At 43.0% G+C, this 14,627-nt stretch overlaps 1 protein-coding gene across 1 annotated transcript; it reads left to right on the top strand.

Annotated features, from left to right (window-relative positions):
* Positions 1-7,195: 7,195 nt before the first annotated feature.
* cbx7a (chromobox homolog 7a) lies at positions 7,196-14,625 on the top strand. The gene is made up of 6 exons (XM_061748831.1): positions 7,196-7,484; positions 10,117-10,160; positions 10,302-10,367; positions 10,473-10,539; positions 11,454-11,757; positions 13,292-14,625. Exons 1-6 carry the CDS (start codon positions 7,416-7,418, stop codon positions 13,741-13,743), a joined length of 1,002 nt encoding a protein of 333 aa, XP_061604815.1. The 5' UTR covers positions 7,196-7,415; the 3' UTR covers positions 13,744-14,625.
* The last annotated feature ends 2 nt before the right edge of the window (positions 14,626-14,627 follow it).

Consider the following 14,627-nt stretch of genomic DNA (forward strand, 5'->3'; position numbering starts at 1 on the left):
TTCAGCAAGACAATGCCAAACCACATTCTGCACGTGTTACAACAGCGTGGCTTCGTAGTAAAAGGGTGCGGGTACTAGAGTGGCCTGCCTGCAGTCCAGACCTGTCTCCCATTGAAAATGTGTGGAACATTATGAAGCGTAAAATACGACAACGGAGACCCCGGACTGTTGAACAGCTGAAGCTGTACATCAAGCAAGAATGGGAAAGAATTCCACCTACAAAGCTTCAACACTTAGTGTCCTCAGTTCCCAAACGTTTATTGAATGTTGTTAAAAGAAAAAGTGATGTAACAGTAGTAAACATGACCCTGTCCCAGCTTTTTTGGAACTTGTTGCAGCCATAGAATTCTAAGTTAATGATTATTTGCTAAAAACAATAAAGTTTATCCGTTCTAACATTAAATAGCTTGTCTTTGTAGTGTATTCAATTAAATATATGTTGAACATGATTTTAAAATCATTGTATTCTGTTTTTATTTATGTTTAACACAACGTCACAACTTCATTGGAATTGGGGTTGTAAATAATTATTTTTGGACCAATAGTGAAAATTGGATAATGTGCCGTGGCACAATTGTTGGGAATCACTGGTGTGAGGGAATGCTGAAAAAGGTCAGACAGAGGTGTGAAGTTAAACTCATTTCTCCTGCCCCGCTGCGTTGAAAGCAATAGTAGCTGTCCGACAAATATTTTACACGTCACAATAGACGTTGATGTCGTCACGCATCTAATTATCTGATTGCAATATGAGTGCATACATTTGCGGCAATATCTTGACTTCATTGGGTTCTGTATAAGAGGCAAAGAAGAATAAATTCCGGTTCTTCTGTTACGGTTCTGATGCAGCAGTTTTTCCGGATCTCTGTGCAAGGTCACTTGTATTTTGGGATCTATGTTGCTGCACTTCGAGGTCAACGGTTGGAGTAAACATGGATCACTGTTCATCCCCGCGAGCTTTTTATCAACTCTTCCTGCTGGCTCATCATCATCATCACCCAGCTTTTCAGTCGTTGCTGTAGAAACAGTTGCCATGGCGACCAGTGCCCGTAAGTGATGCAAGCATTCCAGGTGCATGCAGACCATGACTGTAGACCCTGTGTGTGTACGGCCTTACTTTTACTGTAAATGATCCAGCTCCCTAACGGGGAACAGGCCGTGTATCTAGCGGGGTCTTTAGCAACCGTCCGTTCATTCATCATGTCAGGCTACTCCTGGCGGGGGGGGTTCAAGTATAAAGTTCAAGTTGGTCCACACTGAACTGAAGAATCTGTCGTTTAACATCAAAATGAGCAGTGTTTAACGGCAGCCTATTTTCTTGTAGACATGTTGTTTCGCAATGTTGTACGAAGAAGTAAGATTATCTAGCACTTTAGTTCTATATTTGGATCAAACATGGCCAGAGGGGTGAACGTTTTCACAAGAGTGAGTGCAGCGAGGCTTTCCTTTCAATTGCAGATTGTGATCTTTCATGGCAACAAAACTAGGAGGAGTGTGACTCCCTCCATGTTTTCATGCTCAGGCCGGTTGACAGCTTAGGGCCACAAACGTTTACGTCTTGATTGATGCTGGAAAGCCTAATTAGAGGATGTTCTCATGTAAACAGTAGTTCTGTAGAGTAGACAAAAAACTTGATGATTAATGTATTGACTGAAAGATGATTTTGTTGCCTTTGCACAGAAGTAGGCCATTCACCCCATTTTCTATACCACTAATCCTGTTTAGGGTCACAACAGCTGACTTGGGCAAAAGGTAGACTACACCAATGCCAAATGACGGCTAGTAAACGGCTCATAAATAGCATGGAATGAGAAGCTAGCAAACAAACAGCACTTTTTATCGGTGCTAAAAATAATTTTAAAAAATCCATCCTGATCAATCATGTTGAGTATCAATTACTACAACTATGTAACTATAACACTACATAAACCACAAAGCTAAAGATTTGTTTTTATGGTGTTCTTACAAGATGGCACTGACAGTAGGACCTTTCTGTTCTCTCACAATTAAGTCTGTCCAGCATCTTCAAAGGGTGAGCACTTTTATTTTGGTTGTGTTTTGTGTTTTTGGGAATGTTAAAATGCTACTTTAAAAAAATTTACGGTACAGTTAATTCAGTTTGGATCATGATGACGGTTTCAGGCTGTAACTAATTCTTATAATTATTTCTTATAGGAAGGTGTTCATTTTGTAATTAGAGCAAGAGGAATGTCAACCAGTTTGATGCAGGAAACAGGTTCAATTTAACTGGCTGAAACAATATTTGCGATTCATATATTCTACAATTTTTCGAAGTCGAAGTCAAAGAAGAAGAAGAAGAAGAGGTGGAAAGCGGGTTCTTCGGCAGAAAGAGAAGAGGAAAACACAGAGCCTAGAACTGAATGTGGGGACTTTGAATGTTGGGACTATGACAGGAAAATCTCGGGAGTTGGTTGACATGATGATTAGGAGAAAGGTTGATATATTGTGTGTCCAGGAGACCAGGTGGTAAGGCAGTAAGGCTAGAAGTTTAGGGGGAGGGTTTAAATTATTTTACCATGGTGTAGATGGGAAGAGAAATGGAGTCGGGGTTATTTTAAAAGAAGAGTTGGCTAAGAATGTCTTGGAGGTGAAAAGAGTATCAGATCGAGTGATGAGGCTGAAATTTGAAATTGAGGGTGTTATGTGTAATGTGATTAGTGGCTATGCCCCACAGGTAGGATGTGACCTAGAGGTGAAAGAGAAATTCTGGAAGGAGCTAGATGATGTAGTTCTGAGCATCCCAGACAGAGAGAGAGTCGTAATTGGTGCAGATTGTAATGGACATGTTGGTGAAGGTAATAAGGGTGATGAAGAAGTGATGGGTAAGTACGGTATCCAGGAAAGGAACTTGGAGGGACAGATGGTGGTAGACTTTGCAACAAGGATGCAAATGGCTGTAGTGAACACTTTTTTCCAGAAGAGGCACGAACATAGGGTGACCTACAAGAGCGGAGGTAGAAGCACACAGGTGGATTACATCTTGTGCAGACGATGTAATCTGAAGGAGGTTACCAACTGTAAGGTAGTGGTAGGGGAGAGTGTGGCTAGACAGCATAGGATGGTGGTGTGTAAGATGACTCTGGTGGTGGGGAGGAAAATGAGGAAGACAAAGGCAGAGAAGAGAACCATGTGGTGGAAGCTGAGACAGGACGAGTGTTGTGCAGCTTTTCGGGAAGAGGTGATACAGGCTCTCGGTGGACGGGAAGAGCTTCCAGAAGACTGGACCACTGCAGCCAAGGTGATCAGAGAAGCAGGCAGGCGAGTACTTGGTGTATCTTCTGGCAGGAAAGGAGAGAAGGAGACTTGGTGGTGGAACCTCACAGTACAGGAAATCATACAAGGAAAACGGTTAGCTAAGAAGAAGTGGGACACTGAGAGGACCGAGGAGAGGCGAAAGGAATACATTGAGATGCGACACAGGGCAAAGGTAGAGGTGGCAAAGGCAAAACAAGAGGCATATGATGACATGTATGGCAGGTTGGACACTAAAGAAGGAGAAAAGGATCTATACAGGCTGGCCAGACAGAGGGATATAGATGGGAAGGATGTGCAGCAGGTTAGGGTGATTAAGGATAGAGATGGAAATATGTTGACTGGTGCCAGCAGTGTGCTAGGTAGATGGAAAGAATACTTCGAGGAGTTGATGAATGAGGAAAATGATAGAGAAGGGAGAGTAGAAGAGGCAAGTGTGGTGGACCAGGAAGTGGCAATGATTAATAAGGGGGAAGTTAGAAAGGCATTCAAGAGAATGAAAAATGGAAAGACAGTTGGTCCTGATGACATTCCTGTGGAGGTATGGAAGCATCTAGGAGAGGTGGCTGTGGAGTTTTTGACCAGCTTGTTCAATAGAATTCTAGTGCGTGAGAAGATGCCTGAGGAATGGAGGAAAAGTGTACTGGTGCCCATTTTTAAGAACAAAGGTGATGTGCAGAGCTGTGGCAACTATAGAGGAATAAAGTTGATGAGCCACACAATGAAGTTATGGGAAAGAGTAGTGGAGGCTAGACTCAGGACAGAAGTGAGTATTTGCGAGCAACAGTATGGTTTCATGCCTAGAAAGAGTACCACAGATGCATTATTTGCCTTGAGGATGTTGATGGAAAAGTACAGAGAAGGTCAGAAGGAGCTACATTGTGTCTTTGTAGATCTAGAGAAAGCCTATGACAGAGTACCCAGAGAGGAACTGTGGTACTGCATGCGGAAGTCTGGAGTGACAGAGAAGTATGTTAGAATAATACAGGACATGTACGAGGGCAGCAGAACAGCGGTGAGGTGTGCTGTCGGTGTGACAGAAGAATTTAAGGTGGACGTGGGACTGCATCAGGGATCAGCCCTGAGCCCCTTCCTTTTTGCAGTGGTGATGGATAGGCTGACAGATGAGGTTAGACTGGAATCCCCGTGGACCATGATGTTTGCAGATGACATTGTGATCTGCAGTGAAAGCAGGGAGCAGCTGGAGGAACAGTTAGAAAGATGGAGGCATGCACTGGAAAGAAGAGGAATGAAGATTAGCCGAAGTAAAACAGAATATATGTGCATGAATGAGAGGGGTGGTGGGGGAAGAATGAGGCTACAGGGAGAAGAGATGGCAAGGGTAGAGGACTTTAAATACTTGGGGTCAACCGTCCAGAGCAATGGTGAGTGTGGTCAGGAAGTGAAGAAACGGGTCCAAGCAGGTTGGAACGGGTGGAGGAAGCTGTCAGGTGTGTTATGTGACAGAAGAGTCTCTGCTAGGATGAAGGGCAAAGTTTATAAAACAGTGGTGAGGCCAGCCATGATGTATGGATTAGAGACAGTGGCACTGAAGAGAAAACAGGAAGCAGAGCTGGAGGTGGCGGAAATGAAGATGTTGAGGTTCGCTCTCGGAGTGACCAGGTTGGATAAAATTAGAAATGAGCTCATCAGAGGGACAGCCAAGGTTCGATGTTTTGGAGACAAAGTTAGAGAGAGCAGACTTCAATGGTTTGGACACGTCCAGAGGAGAGAGAGTGAGTATATTGGTAGAAGGATGATGAGGATGGAGCTGCCAGGCAAGAGAGCTAGAGGAAGACCAAAGAGAAGGTTGATGGATGTCGTGAGGGAAGACATGATGGCAGTTGGTGTTCGAGAGGAGGATGCAGGAGATAGGCTCTCATGGAAAAGGATGACGCGCTGTGGCGACCCCTAACGGGACAAGCCGAAAGGAAAAGAAGAAGAAGAAGATATTCTACAATTTGTAATGAAAGAGGAGCATGTAAGTACACTTCATTTGTATAGCACTTCTCGCAGAGGACTCACCAAATGCGCCACATGGTTAAAATACAAAATAAAATGCAAAGTCACAAACATCATACAGTTAATATAATAAATTTTTTTTAACAATTATGAATCCATCAACAATTAAGTCTTATTAGAATGCCTGCCTAAACAAATGTGTTTTTCTTCAGAAAAGATGCAGGTCTTAGCTGAAATGGAAGCGCATTCCACAATTTAGGGACAAGGGGCTTCAAAGGCTTTCACTTTTAGGTCTTAATCCTTTGAGATGGACAGTACATAAAAGGGAGTCAGCAGACTGCAGTGACCTAACAGGACAATAAAATGAGAACAAATCTACCAAGTATGGAGGAGCCCAAATAACTCTGTAACTGTTAGAATTTTGTACTGAATTTTGAAATCAACAGTGAGCCAGTGCAAGAATGACAAAATGGGACCTGATCTACGAGAGATATAAGCCCATTCTGAACTACATTGGTACCTTGACTTACGAATGTCCCATTTTAGGGGGTTACGCAGAACAGGATTACAAAATGTAACTACAAAATGTATGTAATTCTAACCCATTACTGTGAGAAAATGTGTAAATAGTTTGAGTTATGTTTGAAAAAAAATAACAGGCGGCACGGTGGACGACTGGTTAGACCGTCAGCCTCACAGTTCTGAGGACCCGGGTTCAATCCCCGGTCCCCCCTGTGTGGAGTTTGCATGTTCTCCCCGTGCCTACGTGGGTTTTCTACCGGCACTCCGGTTTCCTCCCACATCCCAAAAACATGCATTAATTGGAGACTCTAAATTGCCCGTAGGTGTGAATGTGAGTGCGAATGGTTGTTTGTTTGTATGTGCCCTGCAATTGGCTGGCAACCAGTTCAGGGTGTACCCCGCCTCCTGCCGGATGATAGCTGGGATAGGCTCCAGCACGCCCGCGACCCCAGTGAGGAGAAGCGGCTCAGAAAATGGATGGATGGATGAAAAATAACATAACTACAGAACCTCAGATTTTTTTTCATCTCACTTCCTCCTTCGAAAACCAACGCTTGTGATTGGCTCCCTGGTCACATGCCATCCTGCTGTAGTCTCAAACATGACATATTTTTCCAAATATAAAAATATATTTATTATGTCTTATTTTGATTAAACACAAAAGATAATCAGTCTGCTTTCATAAAGGACTACAAAAATTTGAACATTACTGTTGAGTGCCTGAAATGCTGATGATTTAGACAATTTCATGTTAAACAATGTCTCTAAACGATTAATCCATTATCAATATAGTTGTCGATTAGTAATCGATTGGTTGTCGATTAATGGATTAATTGCTGCACCTGTAAGTCAAACACACAAATAAAAAATGAGAAAACTCACAAGGAGCATAGTGTAGACACTCACACCAAAATAACCCTGTGGCAATCCAGTTCCTGACGTCACTCGGCCACGCCCCTTAAAGGCACACATCAACACATCAATACTGCAGTGTGCGTGATATCTGGCTATGTTACACTTTCTAAAACCAGTTTATTTCTTTACATTCTCTTTAATGATATTTCATGATGTTTTGTACTGTTTTGGTTATAATTGCAGTGCTAATTCTCATTATTAAAACCATGTAACAAAAGAATGTGGGTGCTTTTCGGGGGGGGGGGGGTAGAGCGGATTAATGGCATTTGAATTAATTTTGATACCGGGAAGATTGATTTAATAGAGTATGAGCTCAGTGACCTCAGTTTACTAGTAAATCAAGGTATTTTCTATAAACACTCTGTAATATGCAGTTGAAAAAAAAAATTCTATGGTAAATTAATTTCCACAGTGACCTTGTAGTCTCTCTTTCTCTCTCTCTCTCTCTCTCTCCCTCCCTCCCTCTCTCTCTTTTGCGTGCGCGGCCACGCACTTGGGGGCTCGGCCCTACGTAACGGCGTCGGGGGCGCGCGCGCGACTTAAAGCAACGCGTCGTCCCGTGTTGATGTGTCGCAGATTTGAAAAGTGAGCCAGGAGAACACTTTGCGCGGCGGTGAAGCGAACAACGAGAAGCCTCGGAGGCGTTTTGCTGGCCCGGACGAACATCTTTTCCTTTTGAACGCCTTCCTCTTCGCTCCTTCTTCTTCCAATTTTGCCTGGACGGAGGCTGTTCGTTCGGAGCGGGGATGGAGCTGTCATCCATCGGAGACCAAGTGTTCGCAGTGGAGTCCATCACGAAGAAAAGAGTCCGAAAGGTGAGCTCCGACTCTTTTAATGCACTCCACTCAACTTACATAACTTATTTTCCGTGTGCTTTTCCGCCACAGTGGAGCGTGCTGTGCTCCCGTGAAAAAAAGGTGTTGAAACGTCAAAACTAGGCCACACATTTTCCCAACTCCTTGACTTTCATTTTCTGGAGTACATACGCGCTCTTTATTTGCATTTGTGGAAGTTGTGCCGTGCAGGGATGCTGCAGCGTGTTTTTGTGCAGGAGCCCACGCAGATGTAGTACACAGCGAGAAGGGGGGTGTGTACAGTGTGCAAGGTGGCTGACCAAAGGCGGTCACATTATTTTGGTTTTGTTCCCACGCAGCGCATCTTTCAAGGAATTAATACGCCTTTATTAAAAAAAAAAAAAAAAAACAAACCCCCCAAAAAAACCCTGACTTGTTGTTTACATAAAGTTGCGTCCTAATCGCAGTACGCAGCAATTGTTGGAGTAGTGACGTCAAGGTTGCGCAACAGCACGTTGTTTACATGTTCCCGTGGACCCCACCTATCCGAGCCCCGCGCGGTCTGGGGGTTCTAGAAGAGTCGCTTCGTGGGACCGTGCACCGTCACGTCACGCGCGGCTCCAGAGAGAGAAAAGGGGCCGTCTACTGACGTCATTCCTCAGAAGAACACCATTTGACAAGAATAATACCCCCGCCCCCCCCCATACACACACACTTTAAAGTGACAGACATCGTCACACGCACACTCGTACACGTTGTACTTTTGAGGGTATCCTAGTCACACAACTCAGAAAAAGGTACAATTAAACTTTGTATCAGTGTCGATCACGGCGGGATAGTGGATGGCGCGGCTGCGTCACGGTCAAAACGTCCCCGGTTCGAATCTTATCTTCCACATTCCAAAAGCATGCATGTTAGTTTAATTAAAGAAGTGTGAGTGGTTGTTTGTCTTTATGTGTCCTGCGATTGGCAGACGTCAGCTGGGATCAAATGCATACAGGATAGTTCTCCACTTCTGGTGTAAATCGTGCTTTAACGGACAGGAATGGACTCCTATTGTCGACCGAGCGTTGGCAGCTGCTTTGCTGTGGATCTCAGATGTTGACTCGATTAAGCTAATGTGCACATTATGTACATAACCTCAAAAACATCACATGGCTTTTTACCTAAAATGTCCATCCATCCATTTTCTCTCCCGCTGACCTTTGAACCAGAGTACACCCTAGACTGGTCACCAGCCAATCGCAGGGCACAGACAAAACAACCATTCACATTCACATTTGCACCGATGGATAATTTGGAGTCTTCAATTTTGCATATTCTTGGAATGCGGGAGGAAACCGGAGTACCTGGAGAAAATTCACACAAGCATGCAAACACCTCTATCCAAACTTTCTGCATGAAACTCCATTTCCCAGAACTCTTAATCCATTTAAACCAATTAGAAGCCTGAAGAATGTCATGCTCAGAAAACTACAACAATGGCAACGTGAAGGAAGACTGGTGAAATTGTGTGTTACTCCTCGGTTACTAAATAGCTTTACAACTCATGGCGAAGTGCAAGTTGTTTGCAGGTCATTTTCCAGAAACTTTCTGGAAATTTCCATAGGGTGTTTAGATGAGGTGTTTTTGGAAAAGATTTAAATACTGTATCATATCCAAACATAATGATGCAATAAGATAAGCAGTTGCTGTATGTACACATACCATTATAGGTATACTTTAAGAATGATAGTATTGATGGTCATTTATTTGTGAATAGTAATGGGAAATAATGATCTTACCTACCGGCTTACCTATGAAAGGATCAGAGCTTGAATTAGTGTTAAATATTTGCACTTTCAACTCCAGTGGTGCCTTGAGAAACAAGATGAAATCATTTGGTGACCTCGCTCGTAATGCAAAACACACGTTTCCCAAATCATCTTTCCCCAATGAAATGAATGGAAATGTCATTCATCGGTTCCTGCCCCCCCCCCCACCCCCTCCAAACAAAATAGTAAAAAAAAAAGTGAAATACTTTTTAATGAGGAAAAAAAAACAATTTATAATGTTGTAATTTACAAAAAGGTACAGTAATGACATAATTAAATAGAATGTGAACCTTTTTTTTCCCACGCTTTTTGCTTCAATTCATTGGACATTGTGCTGGTCCTTCTGGTGTGTTTGCATTGGCCAGCTTGGGGCAGTATAAATACTGACGGATTTAACACACACACACACACACACACACACACACACACACACACACAAAAGAATATATGCTCTCGGTATTGTTGGATTGTCTGTCTTCATGTGTTTCTCCATAGTTTGATGTTCAAATAGTCATTGCTTAAAGGGTTATAACAATGTGGCACCGATGCTATTTGCTAGCCCAACTACGGTGTTTTGCATTGTTAGTTAGATGGTAGTTAGCAGTTTAGGTAAGGCAAAGTTATGTTGATGTTTTTAAATGCTCAATGTGTAATTGTCTTTGTCTTATGTTTAGTTTGACAGTAAACATCAACTGGGAGTGGCAATAAACTGTTGAGGCCTCTTTCAGTGTGCGGTGGAGATGAAAGGAAGCTAAAAAAAACCCATGCATGTTTCCTTGTCCAACTTTGTGGCATCTCCTCTAAGTGCCATTTTCACTCTCTGACTCTCTTGTCTGCAGGGTAATGTGGAGTACCTGCTAAAGTGGCAGGGATGGCCCCCAAAGTGAGTAATCACTGAGTCATCATCCTGTGACATCATCCCTTTAATATACGCTCACATCCAGCTTGATGACTGACCTGCGCTTCCATATGAGGTTGGGCGGGCATGACGAACGTTAACGTGTGCTTGTGTGGGCGTTGGCAGGTACAGCACTTGGGAGCCAGAGGACAACATTTTGGACCCTCGCCTTGTCCTGGCCTACGAGGAGAAGTGAGTGGAGTCGGTTTTGTGAAAGGCAGAGGGATTTAATATTTTTGTTGATTTGTTCTCTCGCCCATCTCTTTGTCTTTGCTTGTGCTTCGGTGGTGTTCCCAGTCAACAGAAGATCAGAGCTCTGGCCTATCGCAAGAAAGGTCTCAGACCCAGAAGCCTCGTCCTGCGGGTAAAGTAATATATGCATCTCCATATTTTCTTACACTATTTCAAGCCATGGCTGGCTTGCATTTACATTTAGGGGTCGGAGGTGTGTCAGAAAAGTTCCCAAACTGGTGTCACAAATGATATACTGTATTTCAAATCCAAATTCCAAACTACTTACTACTACTACTTCGGCTTAATCCAACTCTTTGTCTGTTATTTATAGAAACGGTCAATACTAAACAAGAAAAAATATATAACAGCATGCAAACGGTGCCGTGTACATCGTCTGGACCAGTTCCAAATCAATATTTATCTAACGACATGGCAATAATAAAATATTTATTTCAAATACATACTCACTAGAGATGCTGATTATTAAATGTATTAATGTGTACAGATCAAGAGACTGTTTTTGCTCGTCGATCTTGGGTTGCTCTGACCAACCAATCAGAAGAAGAAAAAAAAACGACGTTATAGTGGGGCCCTGTGAGACGAATTTAATATCTGATTGGTTAAAGACATTGCTAATATAATTTAAATGACATTGGCCAACACTACAGATTATGAAGGCTGTGGAATTAGATTAGACTGAAATGGCAGCACGTAGAGGCTGAACTCTGATGGAACAAAACAATCTAACATCCACATGTTGGAAGCAGTGCAGCCAAGAGAAATGCTATGTAATGAACAGAATAGACTGCTGGTAATAAATTCATACAACTTCATGGAATTCATCTTTGACTTTAGGTTGTAAATGTTGGTTAGTGCTTTTGATAGTGTTTAGGTCCTGACACCTCAGCACTGGTGCAGGTATACCGAATTTTGTGGCTATCCAGTGAAAACTGGTCTAAAAGGAAGCGGGCCAGACCCATGTGCTGTCCCGCCTCATAAAGGCATAATGTCATATAATCAATCTCCTTATGTGTGTCCTTCTAGAACATTTTCGCCATGGACCTCCGGAGCGCCCACAAGCCCCCGGAGAAACCTCCGCCCCGTCTGCGCCTGTCGCTCACCCGCGCCATGAGCACGGATGTGGACCATAGCGAGCGGGGAGGCGCGTACTGTCGCCCTGCGAGGAGGAGGAGCAAGCAGCTGGCAACCAAGCGCAGGGCGCGCGACCGCTCAAACGGAGCTGTCGGACCCCGCGGGAAGAAAGTGGAGGACTGGGAAGACTCCAGCGAAGAAGAGAAACATGAGTCCGGAAGCACCTCGGAGGAGCGACGGGCAGACAGTTTATATGGTTTGTTGTCTGTTTATCCGTGACCTGGAAGTGTGAGCTTTGACCTCTTTGTGATCTTAAACTTCTCTATAGGCAAGGCAAGAAAAGTTATTTTTTTATATCCGCATTCATGCCCAAGGCAAATTCCTCGTCACACGAAGAGACAAAGAAGTCGGCATTCGCAAATTCGAGTTTTTTCAACGGTATCGCTTTGATGCCATCTGGTGGCAACTTAGTGCTAAAGTGAGCTGAGGAGCTTCCTTTCGACAAAAGTAGTACTTTGCAACCATCTTGTGTCATCTTTGGAAATTGCAGTACAGTGCAAACCTTTTTAGGGAGTGGCATCAATTAGATCTGTGAGCAATTGGGAAAGGTTTGTAATTGCCTACAGATGCCATAAGATGGCAGCAAAGCAGTAGTTTTGTGAAAATTAAACTCCTCAACTCACTTCAGCATAGTTCCTCGGCACCAAGATGGCAAAAGATGTAAGCAAAGCACTATTGTCTAATTGAAGCTCCTCACTTCACTTCAACATAGTCCTTTAGCACCAAGTTTTTATTTAAAATTTAAGATCACCATTATTAGTCCCACAATAGGGACATTTTCAGTGTATATCGAAGAAAAGATACCCGTAAAAACCCACGAATAGGTGAATTTACGAATACCGATCCGTGAATATGCGGGATTAACAGAATAATTACTAACCTCAGTGTCGTTGAATGTGGGAAAGGAGAGCCACAGTTGCTAATACATTTTTAGAGCAGTTTATATTGCATTTCAGGAGAACAATAAAACGCTAACTAACCAGAGCGCAGAAGCTGCTGTCAGCCACAGCTCACGTTCAGACCCTCACACGCCACCCCAGCAGGCCCCGCCTCTCAAATGCATCCACACCTACAGACACTACAGCACAATCTGTACAGTATTTCTATCCTTTTTCTGCTTTCATAAAGTTTTGTTGCATTCAAATACATTTGCAACGCGTTTAAAAACTTTTATTAAGTTTGAGTGTGTTTCAATGAGTTTAAATGTGTTTATAGCGTGTGGAAGCGATTAAACTACATAAAGAAATGTTGCGTTTCTATCCATGGCAAATTTATTGTGGGTGGCTCCGGACTGTATTCTTCGCAATAAATGGAGGTTCACTGCAATGCTTATAAACAAGAACGAAAACAAGAGCAAGCCATTTTTAACACTTTAGACCCACATGTTGACTGGCCGATAGTATCAATTTGTAAATATATATTTAATATATAAATTGTTCAAATTTGGACATACACTAGGAGGTTTCCACTTGACAGTGACTATATTTAGGCTCGAGACGTTCACAGCTTTAAAAACCAGAAGTAAGATTTTAAAATCTGAGAGATTTTAAGAATGGCGTGATGTGGTACAGTTTCCAGGTTATAGTAAGAACTCTAATAGTAGCATTCTGGACCAGTTACAGCTGTTCAGCATGATGGTGGTCCTTGGAGAACTAAGTATTTTTGTATGTGGTACTTGGTGTAACTTTTGAGAACCACTGGTCTAATCGACTGAACCTTCTGCCTTCAAGGTCATTCTGAGTGCAGCTCGCCTGCCGTCCTGGAGCGGCAAGACTTCGAGATGGACGTGGAGGAGGAGAACGCCACCAAAATGTGGTCAGATCCGCCAGACGGAGGCGCCTCAACCGTTGCATGTGACAATTCAAAGGACGGCGCCTCAGTGCTTGACGACAGAGCAGCGGATGCGGTTACCGCGGGCAACAGGTCAGACGGTGATGCGGGCGAGGAGGAGATGAAGTCAAGGCCCGAGACTCCTGGTGTTTGCTTGAGAAATGATACGACGTCAGCGATAGCGGGTGAAGGTGATGCGCCGGTCCACAATCAGAAGGTTACCACGACAACCACGACAACCGCTCAATCAGAGCACCCCGGGAAGGTGATCATGACCGAGGTGACCATCAATTCGATGACAGTGACTTTTAAAGAGGCCGCTGAGGCAGAGGGTTTCTTTAAGGGCTGGTAGACGAAGGCACATCCATTCAACAACAATAATCAGACTTGCGACTCATTTTGGAACATGTAAAATGTCGTGTACGTAACATGTTTACAAAGATACACTCCTTTCCTGCTGAAAAGACATTATCGCTTTGAAATTAACAAACAAGTGGTGATTATTATTATTGAGGTTATTTTATTAGGAATTTGAGAGAAACAAATCGTGAGACAGCGGTCAAACCAACTCACTTCTTCCATGCAGCTACTTATGATTGTTGTTATTGAGGTTTCTTTTGATAGGAATTCCGGAGAATCAGCGAGTGAGACACAGGTCAAACCAGCTCACTTCTTCCATGCAGCTACTTTTTACTAAAATGTCCTGAGTGCTTTCCAGTGCTCAGATACCATATGTTCTTATAGGTGTCTCATTCCATAAGCCCCTCTTAAAAATGTGTTTGGTAAGGACATTGCCAGACCAGATCCAAGTTTATTTCTGTCTCAACAGAAATAAAACAAAGTGAAGTAACGACTGCTGCTCATATGAAGGAAGAGGGATGCACAAAAAAAAAAAAAAAAGTACTGTTGCGTTTGCAGTCTGTTTAAAGTACTATAAATGCTACTTTGTTCTATTTTTGTATTACCAGTCAATAGCCCACTCTTTACACTGCTAGCCTTTGTGGTTTTCAAAGGAAGAGATATGATTTTACACTGCTGCTGTTACACTTTGTACAATAATATACTGTACAACAAGACGTACATTAGATCAGACAATAGAGAGCATTTGTTATTTATTGCATGTCACGTGTATAAGCTAAACTAACTTACTGTATGAGTCTGAATGTCTTTTCTTGGGGGGGGAAAAAAAAAAGTTTTTTTTGACTGCATTTCCAATAAATAGGAAGTAAAATGATG

Source organism: Phyllopteryx taeniolatus, chromosome 16 (assembly GCF_024500385.1).
Source record: "Phyllopteryx taeniolatus isolate TA_2022b chromosome 16, UOR_Ptae_1.2, whole genome shotgun sequence".
NCBI classification, from domain to species: domain Eukaryota; kingdom Metazoa; phylum Chordata; class Actinopteri; order Syngnathiformes; family Syngnathidae; genus Phyllopteryx; species Phyllopteryx taeniolatus.

What these genes read in the sequence shown, in the direction of transcription:
- cbx7a (XM_061748831.1), top strand. Translation starts at nt 7,416, where the DNA reads ATGGAGCTGTCATCCATCGGAGACCAAGTGTTCGCAGTGGAGTCCATC. An exon ending in CGAAGAAAAGAGTCCGAAAG is followed by an intron (nt 7,485 to 10,116) that starts GTGAGCTCCGAC and finishes TCTTGTCTGCAG; the next exon opens with GGTAATGTGGAGTACCTGCT. An exon ending in GTCCTGGCCTACGAGGAGAA is followed by an intron (nt 10,368 to 10,472) that starts GTGAGTGGAGTC and finishes TGGTGTTCCCAG; the next exon opens with TCAACAGAAGATCAGAGCTC.